Below are 10,904 nucleotides of genomic sequence, written 5' to 3'. Positions count from 1 at the left end.
TTATTAGTAGTAACAGTAGTAGTAGTAATTTAATAGAAATTATAAATGTATCTACCAAAGAATTACAAATAAAACAAAATGGCTTATTTCTGCATTTCCGAAAAAATTATCTCCCCCCCATTCACTGCATGGTTTCGTCCCGTCCTGCGTAACCTAGAGTCACTGAGTGAGATCAGATAGTAAACTGTCAAATTAAAGATGTCTTCGAGTTCGAGGGGGGGCAAACCTAGCCGGAGGATTTGGTCAGTCGCACTTTTAAACACATTTTAGTTTTGCTATAGAAAATCTACAAATTCACACTCTGATTACATAGAGCATAACCAGATACACTGCACGCGAATTACGGCTGCACTTCTATTTTGACACACTAAACTTAGCAATAAACAATAATGATATTCTAGGGAATTGTGTGCTTCTAATTTTATACCAATAGTTTGAACAGGACCCTTTTCTATTCTAACACAACAATGCCTCTGTGTATAAGGCAAGGTTAAAAAAAAAACATTGATTCAGTCAGTGTGGAAGAACTTGACTGGTCTGCATAAAACCAAGTCCTAATCCCAGCTGAACACCTCTGGTGTGACTAAATGCAGACCTTGAGCCAAAAACTCCAATGACTTGTACATATGGGTACAATCATTTTAGACACTTCCAAAACTGGAAATACAATTTTTAAATACATGAATTATGTTTCCATCTTTGTTGCCACAGTTTTGGAAGTGCCTTTTTCTGTTCTGAAGAAGGGGGTGTCCCAATACGTTTGTCCATATGTATGTACAAGTCATGTATGCAGACCAGTCAAGTTCTTCCACATTGACTAAATCAATCCTTTATTTATCCCAGACAATACTTATCTGTAAAGTCCAGATTAGGTGACCGAGGAGGTTGTTTTTCATAGCCATGATGCTGATTTGCTATTTCTCCTCAGGACATCCAGCTTTCTTCAAAGAGTGTGATAGACAGCATGGAGACTGCCAAGAGTCAGCTGGAGTCCTTTACAAGCATGCTATCTCTGCTCCTTGGGTGAATTCATGATTTTAATTTTTTTTTTGTTTAGTTTAGTTTAGTTGTTTATTGCTTTGTATTATTTTGTTTTCAGTGTGCTTTATCTCTACAACCCTACATAGGACAAGCAGTTTGGAGAATGGATGTTTTGTTTTGTGCTTTGCTTATTTTTTTATTTCATTTTTTTGGGGGACAAAAGTATTCCTTTCAACAATAATCTCAAAATCATACTCTTCTCCCATTGATGTGAGCAGATGCTCATGCGGTGCTGGAGAACTATGATCGCATCCTGAATGAGACGGCAGCCCGTCTTCGTGTTCTCCAGGGTGCTGTGGAGAGTCCATCTCTCACTGGAAAGATTCAGAGGCTCCACAGTGCTGCGCAAGATCAAGAGAAACAGCTGCAAAATCTTGAACAGAGCCTGCAGGAGATACGAGAAGAAAGAGACAGTCTGACAGACATCACCCAGAACTTGCCTAAAACATGCCCACAAAAAGGGCACTGAGCCGGGGGGAGGAAGAAGTCTATCAGTTGTCTAGTCTTTTGGAGAGACATTGAGGTAGCTCAAAGGAGTTAGTCACCTCAGAGAATCTGAATCAAGGGAAGCTAAAAAAAAAAAGGGAACAAACCTCTGAAATCCCCCTCTCCCTCTCAATTCCTCTTTCAACTGTGTCTTGTTACAAAGCAATACTGAACATATAAATGACACATTAAAATGTAAATTCTCTATAAACATTAATTTGTTGTGAATACAGAGTGGCTTTACTTATTTACTCTATTGGTAAAGAGTCAAAATGCAGGTGATGGCATTTATACACTGTAGCACTTTGAATTGAAATCATCAGTATTCAAGCAAAATGTCAGTGTGACTGGACTTCCAGAGATGATCACATTTACATTATGCTTGAATATTGATGTTTTGCAGACTGACATTATGAAGTTCGTTTGCAATGTAAATGCAATTTTCCCATTCATTAACCTTAACTAATGGGAGTTCCTAACAAGATATGGTCTCTTTTTGGCCACTTGGGGGTGCCATCTACTCAAATTAATCTGGTTGTTGTACACAATGTCCTGCACACGAGTTTGAAACTGAACATTTTTTAGAAGTCAGTAAATCAAGACCAAATAAACACTGTGCGCATGCTCAGGTGTGTTTGATTAGGGTTAGAGCTAAACTGTGCAGGAAAGTGGATCCTGTGGGCCAGATTTGAGGATCCCTGCTATATAGGATAAAAAAATGTTTTTAACACAAAATATAATAGGCTACTTAAAGCTGTTGAGAACCGCTATTAAAACAAATGCTGTAGAATCAAAGGCAAATCATTGGAAGCAACCCTATTAAACCCTCTGTCTCTAATGAAACCCACACACATCAAGTAAAACTTTATCAACTGCACAACAGTAATTGCAGGAAATTAAATTCTTCTGACTTGCAGATCCAAAGTAGACATAAAAATAGATATAAGCTGAGATAAAAATTAAATGTGATGAACGATAAGATAAGAAAAGAAAAAAAACTATAAATATGTATTCTAATAAGAGCGAAAAGGTTAAAAAAGTGCAATTTTCACAGCTGTCAGCTGCACAAATCGGTATGCACTGTGAAATACAATATGAAATGTGCAAAACTAAATGAAGCATGCAGCAGTAATTACAGGAAGATAAGTTTTAAATAAGTTAAAAATTAAACGAAGAGAAAGATAAGATAGGAGTGAACGTGAAAAAAACAGCTGTGCAATACAATATATGTGCAAAACTGACTAAATAAAAAGTGCTATAACAGTTACTACATAGTGGAGCTGAGCACGGCTGGAATGCTGAAGGCATTTTATAGGCGTATATATGGCTAATAAAATTACAAATAGCTTTATACGTTGTATATATGCATAATGAAAGGACATTGGCTGGCAGACGGAGTTTCCCCGTTGTCATTAGAGCCTGCATTACTTCTCTTCACCGCACGGTGGCGTTTATAGCTGTATTCCTGGCGAGCAGAGAGCGCATCACAGGGAGCCCTGCGCTTGTAAACAGCGTGAGATTCCCTCTCTCCCACAGACCTTACCGACGCGAGCGAGAGCTCACACAACTCCACTGTCTCTCCGTTCTCTACCTACACCGCCAGCTCGACCGCCCCAGCATGCCTTCCAACCTGGATTTACAAGGTATATCTTTTGTCGCCGGTCTGTTTTGAGTGAATCGATGCTTTATCTAGCGTTATACGCACGGAACCTGTTTTTGTTCTGTGCGCGCGTGTGTGCCGTTAGCGGCCGACTGTCCTTATCTCATGCCTGCAAGTGCACCAAGACAGCCTGATAAAACATCCAGACGGGTGTGTAACGTGAAGGTCCCTATGTCTCATTTTTCAGGCGGGAAAGCCTTCGGGTTACTCAAAGCACAGCAGAGGGAGAAGCTGGAGGAAATCAACAAGGTAAATAAACTAACGCCGTCGGATTATTATTGTCTCAATTGGGAGGCGAGATTATTTCATTGGCCTTGAACCGCCTCCATTCACCCTTGTGATGTTCCCAAACGCTTTGTCTCTAAATATTAGTTTGTTTTTTAATTTACTTCGCTTCTTCTCTGTGGTCTCTTAGCTGTTACATGTTATTTTGGGCAGCAGCGGAATTGTTAAGCTCGACTTTACAGCAACATGACCTAATTTAGTTAGACAGTTCGACCAGATCATTTCACAATCCAGAGCAGGGCTGTGTCTCAAAACCTGCTGAGCTGCCAAGGGTGGCAGGATTTTCTCCTTTTATTAAAGCTGCACGAAACTGTAAAAATGATTAAAATCACTATTGCGGTAGGCATCTGACCAGGTCTCGAGACGCAGCCCAGTTCATCCCGCGCATGAGTCATTCACCGCCGCGTTAAGCGCTCAAGGTTTCCCCCCAAACACTCTCCCCGTCATCCATTGGTCGATCAAACAGATAGCCCCGCCCAAAATTTACGCCGTTGGCTGAGCCAGTGTTAGTGTGTTTCGCGGGGCCAAGATTCTCAGACAATAATTTCGTTACCGCCACAGCATGCTTTCAGCATACTGGGTAGCCTACAATAAGCATATTAAACAAAGTATAAAAAAAATGACATGCTTAACATTTAAGTAAACGAGGTGACCTCATCTTGGGCGTTTCAAACAAACCCAGACCTTTTACGAAAATCCCAAGAGGCTTATTTTCATGAGCAGTGTTATTTTAAAGCTAATATTTAAGATCAGCCCTCTTTGATGTGATAAGAGGCAGTGTGCCCCCCCATCCCCCCGCAGCCGGCTGTCTCTGTGCCCTCAGACGGGAAACAGGTGTCTGTGATCCGGCATGAATGGACCCATTATGTGGGAAGAAGATTGAGGAGTGGGCAGCAGTGGCATTTGAGCAGCTGTTCCCCCTCTCATGTGGACTGTGGCTGGCAGGAGTGACAGCTTGATGTGGTCACATGAACACTCAGAAAAAATCACTCCGGTCATATACTGGCCTAGTAGTGTCATCTGCAGTGCTTACCTGCACATAGTGTAGAGGTGATTCTCAGGAAAAGGGTCAATAAAATGTTCAAGAGCATAACGCATTTCACATAACATGGTCAAATATATTCAGAGTAATGATTTTGAAGACAATTTTAGCTTAATTTTGACTCATAGTTTCGAGTTCTGATGTGAAGGAATGTTGTGTAGTCGTGACTTGACTGAGGTAGAAGGCGGTACTCGGGCTCTTCATCTCTCAGCATGACTCAAGAGGGCTGATCCTCACAGTGCAGTTTTCATTTTCTAATTCTAAAACCGTATCATGACTTGACCACAGTTTGCTAATCTATCTTATTTTTACTCCCTCTCCAAGTATGTGTGGGTTAGAGAGAAAGAGGCAGAGACAAGAAGACGTCATGATGAGTCATAATTAACAGTTCAAGGTTGCTTTATGCTTCTCAGGCACCTATAGATCCACACACACAGGATGTTTGCTTTTACAGCACATTCCTTCACTTAGTTAGCAGCATCTCCCACCAACCATATTTAAAATCCACTCACAAACACACCCACACACAGTGTGTGATTTCCCTGATACACACACACATTCTAATACTTCACTGATAGTGAAGTCTCATATCACACATGTGGATCTTTGATTTATGGGCCTTAGGCAGTCTTGTCATAGATCATTAACAGGGATGTTAGAATTAACCGGCCTTTGTTGTGTTTGACATTTAATTATGCAATATGCAATTTTCAATAACAGGAGGACTTTGGGAGTGCTTTTTGTTTTGTTATTGCTGGCTACACTAGCAAACATCCTGCATTCTCTGACTGACACTAAAGGTGCGGTCACATTAGCAAAATTTCTTGGGCAAAAAAGGTCTGTTGTCTGTTGTCAATAGAGTACACAGCTCACACATAAATCACTTTAAAACCAAGAAGATTTCTGTTGGTCAATTTGACAAATTCATGTTACCAACTAGGGCTGCACTATTAATCGAATGCGATTGTCATGCGCATTTTGTTAGTAAAGCCGGTTCTGTAATCAGCAGTAAATCATCATCACGTGCTTTCAGATGGAGCAGCATTTACTACACAGAGCCGTAGTTCACTGACAAGTTACGCAAAAAAAATCGCAGACGATATTATTGCGCAGTTATGAAATCGAAGAAATCGTTCATGTTTATCCAGCTACCGCTATAGGCATTTCCTGGGTTTCTTCTGTGGGGTGTATTTGGAGTTTCCACGCGAGAGTGATACGCATGACAATCGCAGCTTCTGTCTAATCGCGATTTCGATTTATCATGCAGCCCTATTACCAACTTTAAAAAGTGCAAAATTTATGTGGGGAAATCTTCCCAAACATATGACTCTTTTTGTGCACAACAATATATAGTAGGGATGCACCGAATGTTCGGCAACCGAAATTATTTGTCTGAAAATAGCAAAAAAAAACTCTTTCGGTGTTCTGCCGAATAATATGTACCGAACAATGACTAACGCGAGAGGGCTTTGCGTGTGAGATGGGTGTTGTAAATGTCCTGGAGGGAGGGGAGAGAGGCACCAACGATCTGGACAACTGTCAGATCAGCAGTCTTCCCCATGATTGTGTAGCCTAGTGAACCAAACTGAGAGACCATTTTGAAGGCTCAGGAAACCTTTGCAGGTGTTTTGAGTTGATTAGCTGATTGGCATGTCACCATATTCTAATTTGTTGAGATAGTGAATTGGTGGGTTTTTGTTAAATGTGAGCCAAAATCATCACAATTAAAAGAACCAAAGACTTAAACCACTTCAGTCTGTGTGCATTGAATTTATTTAATACACGAGTTTCACAATTTGAGTTGAATTACTGAAATAAATTAACTTTTCCACGACATTCTAATTTATTGAGATGCACCTGTACATGGTGGAGAATTAGCACTCTAAGATATTTTGACACATGCTTGCTCGCCCTCTCTGGGCTTCTGCCATGCACAGCCGAACAGAGAGGATAATCATTCATCCACCCAGTCTGTTCCAGTTAGAGATCATGCTAACTCTCTTTTTCTCTCTCTTGTTTGCAGGAGTATATGGAAGATCAGAAGTACCGGGATGAAGAGGATTTGCCAGAGAAGTTGAATTCTTTTAAAAGTAAGAGTTGCAAACTAAAGGATAGTTGAAACATTTTAAACACCGACATAGTCCAGCGTTTATATGCGCACATGTTTGTGTGTTTGTAGCATGAATGCTAAGAGAGCTTGTGTGGGTGTTTGTGCATGTGTGATGGACTTGCTTTCTCCATATGGTCTTGCAGGAATGTGCTGGTCTTGCCCCCTCGTTGTTGTGGTTTTGGACATGTGCTTCTTGTGGGAGAGGGAAATAACGGTTTGTGTGTGTGTGGGAAAGGACAACTGGAATGTAAACGAACAGTCCTCTGAGCCTTTTGGTCAAAGCTTAAGTGTGGTTTTGCTTTTCTCTCTGAAAACCCACATGCAAACTTCAGCCACCTGAATCCGGAAGTCATCTTCCCTCTCTTTCTAATGTTAATGCTGCTCAAAAGATGACCCATGAAGTTTAAAGTCAATATTTACGCTAGATTCACACAGGGCGTTGGCGTCAACAATTGACGGAGGGCATGTCTGAAGCTTGGCTCTGACGCGATCGTCATAGTGATAACAGCCAATTACATTGGACCGCAATTGGCTAGTGCCTGAGCTAGTGTATTTGCATAAAGCGATCTGATTGGCTGACACCTCCATTGGCGCTTGAAAAGTTGAGAAATTCACAATACGATGTCAGTTAAAATCACTATATAATTTCTGTTTTTTACATTTAGGCAATCTTTGCCGTCATCTAATGCTCACTTAGTTTATCTTTAAAAACACTGTTAAATGCAATCTTAACAAATCTCAAAATTAATATCCATTTTTACTGTACAATATAATGTTATGCTTACATTCACTTGTAGCATTTAAAAGAATTTATTTTAGGTTTGAGTGGGTTAATGTATTTAGACAAAATAGTGTGAAGTTTTATTATAAGCTATTTTATTGGTTATCGGCCATAACATCTGCTTATCTGTGTCAGCCAAAATTTTTAATAACAGTGTATCCTTATCTGAAACAACTTTCCTTTTTGGCTGACTGAGTTCCTCTTACTTTTCAACCCCTGCCCTCCATCCGCCCACTTTTCACAATCCAGTCTAGTCTGCTCTACGTTTTTCCTCCTTTGAATATCCTGTTTCAGTCAGAAATATGTCAGGGTTTTTTTGTGTTTTTTTTAAATGGATTGCAAGACATGTTTCATGTTAACTTTAGACCCAAGGGCCTCCTTTAACTCTGAATTATTTACTACCAGCCGTCCTCAGTGTGTACGCTTGGGTTTGTGGGTCATTATCAAGAGGCAGTGATCAGGTTATAGGGGTTAAGTGGCTCTGAATGTTTCAATGATTTCTTGTTAAACAAAGTGAGAAAATGGAAAGATGGAAAGGACAGAAGTCAAAAGCACAAGGGACAGGAGGAGCACCAAACCTTTGAGATTTCTCTTGACATGGTTGAAATGAAGGCACATGCTCACACACACACATACAGTCGGAGCACTTGCCGCAGTGTTTGGCCCACTAATGTCATTATGTGTGTACACCGCTGCCCTAAAACCATAAATTAAATGAGAGAGTTAGGAGAAAAAGAATAGTGTTGAGAATAAGAGGTATCACCATCCAAAAAAAGACATTTCGAGAGAGTGATTCAGTCAGTGAAAATTGAGTTACATTTAGGCAGTGTCAGTGCATTTCAACGGATGACCTCTCTTGCCAGCTATGTTTCACACGCACTCATTGAGCTCGGAGGTGAACAGGCTGCGTTTGTGTTCATAGGGGGCCATTGTAACCCTCTCCTTCCCATCAGCCTCCTCTCACGATGACTCCGTTACACTCTCATCCTCAATGTGTCCACTCTGACAGAAGCCTCATTGTGAGAATGAAACGACACAGATTGAGAAAGAGGAAGTAGTAGAATAATCCAGCAAAATCAAATAGGACAAGGATTCAAATCTGGTAGATGTCCTCATTTACAGATATAGCCAGCCATCCTTTGTGAAATAGGCTTCATTTCGGATTTAAAAAAAAAAAAAAAAACGCAGAGAAATGCTGGGTTTTTCAAACGTCCTCTCTGTTGTTTCCCTCTGAACCGCAGCTGTCACATGCCTGACCTATAGATCTAGTGCTGCCACTGTCAGATGTTGCTGGCGATTGTGTGTGTTTGTGCTATTAAAATATCTATTAAAATATCACTTGTTTTTACAATCCACAGATAAATATGCCGAGTTTGACCTGAACGATCAGGGAGAGATCGGTAAGTGTGTGTGTGTGTGTGTGCGCATATGTATTTAAGACTTTGTGAATGTTAGAGGGGAAGGGCTCTTTTGTCATGTTCACTGTGTAGGTGATACCACACTTGACAGATGGGAAACATGAGAACTCACCTGTAACCAACTTAAAGGTCACTATCATGTGCTGTAGAAAGAGTAGGAGTGAGTCATGGTGGAGATTAAAAAAAATTGTAAATAAAAAGGAAAATACAAAAAGAACACCTTATGAATTCAAATCTTTAAGCTTGTTGTTTGTTGCCCTAAAATATTCAAGTTGCTGTGGGGGAGCAAAAATTGAGCAACAGTTTCAAATCTTAAGCAAGTTAAGTCAGTCTTTATAGCACCTTACCTGAATAATAACACCGGAACTGTCTGGTCTCACTGTGCATGATTAATCACTGCATGAATGCAAACATGCGTCAAAATGTATGACTTACTGTGCATTTAAAGCAACTTTGCAGATGGCATAAACACAGCACAGGTGGGGATTAATAACATTAATAATATTACAGAAATAATAAAAATATATTTCATATATTTTATTATGATTAACAACAATGCAGTCAAATCACGATGACAAGCTGTGCTGTTTTCCCATTCTTTTTCATTCAGAAATGTATAACATGCCTTTTTATGCAAATGGAAGGCTTGCCCACATAAGATGTTGGGGTAAAGTGGCATAGGCCCTTATCTTGATTGTAAATCCATCAGCTGAAGTGTGTGCCACAGAAATAAGGGCACTTTAGAGGGCGATTCATGGGATACTTGTAAAAATGTGTAGTTTGTGATAGCAAGTAAGTATGTTTTTATGAGAGAGAGGCGTACTGTATAATGTGGGACACAAAAATTGAATACACAGTGAGGAGAAAATCATTCCACTAATGCAAATGGTGTGGAGAGATGAACACTGACAGCTCTGTGTAGCTCTACTCTATGGTAGTATGCTTGGTGTTGTATCAGCCCTGAGGACATACATGTATGTGGTGTTATCTTCAGAATGCATTTCTGTGAGCATTATGATTGTGCCAAACTAGTCGGTTGTAAGTAAATCCTGTATAATTACGCTTATTTTTGGGTCATGTACACCAAATCAGACTCTCTCTTAGGGGACTCTCACACAAAAGATTGTGCCAAACTAGTCGGTTGTAAGTAAATCCTGTATAATTACTCTTATTTTTGGGTCATGTACACCAAATCAGACTCTCTCTTAGGGGACTCTCACACAAAAAGTAGGGGTATTGACAAGTTATTTCAAGACTATTTTTAACTTGATACTTCACTTAAAACACAAACCAACAGCCAAAGACATCCGTCTGCGTTTGTACTATGCAGCCCTTCAACAAGGTTAATGCCAGATATTCAACAAATATACAGGCTAAATACTGACCTCAGTAATAGACTAGTTCATTGGTAAACAATTAGTCAGCCATCCCACCTTTATTAGGGATCTACTTGTCAAGCTGTAAGAGTCTGTTTGTAGTAGTTCACTGTTGTTTGTTTGTGTGATGATGGCTGTGTATGTGTGTGTTTCCTTTGCAGACATGATGGGCTTGAAGCGAATGATGGAGAAGTTGGGTGTGCCAAAGACTCATCTGGAGATGAAGAAAATGATCTCCGAGGTGACAGGAGGTTGCAGCGACACCATCAACTACAGGGACTTTGTGAAAATGATGCTTGGCAAGCGATCAGCTGTTCTCAAACTGTAAGTGTGTGTGTATATGCGTGTTTCAGAAATTGCCAAGTGTGTTTACACACACAAGGAAGTCTTGGTGTCAGGAGCTTCCAGTACAGAAAGTACAAACATAGTGCAGACATGCATATAATTTAAGGTAATAAAAACACTAATAATAAAGAGAATAGACAAAAAATTCTAAATAACAATATAATAATAAAATATTGAGAAAAAGAAAATGTCAATAGACATGTTTCTGTGATTCTTCATGCATGTTCTCTCTCCATCTTGTTTTAATATTGGCAAATGGCATTATGCGGAATTGTCAGGCTATTTCCTGCTGGCGAGTGCTTTGACACAGTCCAGCTATTTTTAGATGTGTTTAATCTTGTCAGCACATCCAGTGCAGGA

At 40.0% G+C, this 10,904-nt stretch overlaps 1 protein-coding gene across 2 annotated transcripts; it reads left to right on the top strand.

The window, feature by feature from the left end:
* Window positions 1–3,006: 3,006 nt before the first annotated feature.
* On the top strand, window positions 3,007–10,527 carry LOC107655936 (allograft inflammatory factor 1-like). Of its 2 annotated transcripts, XM_016443572.1 has the most exons (5): window positions 3,007–3,170; window positions 3,375–3,436; window positions 6,538–6,604; window positions 8,764–8,805; window positions 10,361–10,527. In XM_016443572.1, the coding sequence occupies exons 1-5, from the start codon at window positions 3,146–3,148 to the stop codon at window positions 10,525–10,527; spliced, it is 363 nt and encodes a 120-aa protein (XP_016299058.1). In that variant the 5' UTR covers window positions 3,007–3,145. The 2 variants fall into 2 exon arrangements, with proteins under 2 accessions (XP_016299058.1, XP_016299057.1); XM_016443571.1 differs by lacking the exon at window positions 3,007–3,170 and having other exon boundaries at window positions 3,187–3,436.
* Window positions 10,528–10,904: the final 377 nt, after the last annotated feature.

Source organism: Sinocyclocheilus anshuiensis, unplaced genomic scaffold (genome assembly GCF_001515605.1).
Source record: "Sinocyclocheilus anshuiensis isolate Anshui unplaced genomic scaffold, SAMN03320099.WGS_v1.1 scaffold860, whole genome shotgun sequence".
NCBI lineage: Eukaryota > Metazoa > Chordata > Actinopteri > Cypriniformes > Cyprinidae > Sinocyclocheilus > Sinocyclocheilus anshuiensis.
Note: the sequence above shows the minus strand (reverse complement) of the source record. Positions and strands in the feature narration are given on the sequence as shown.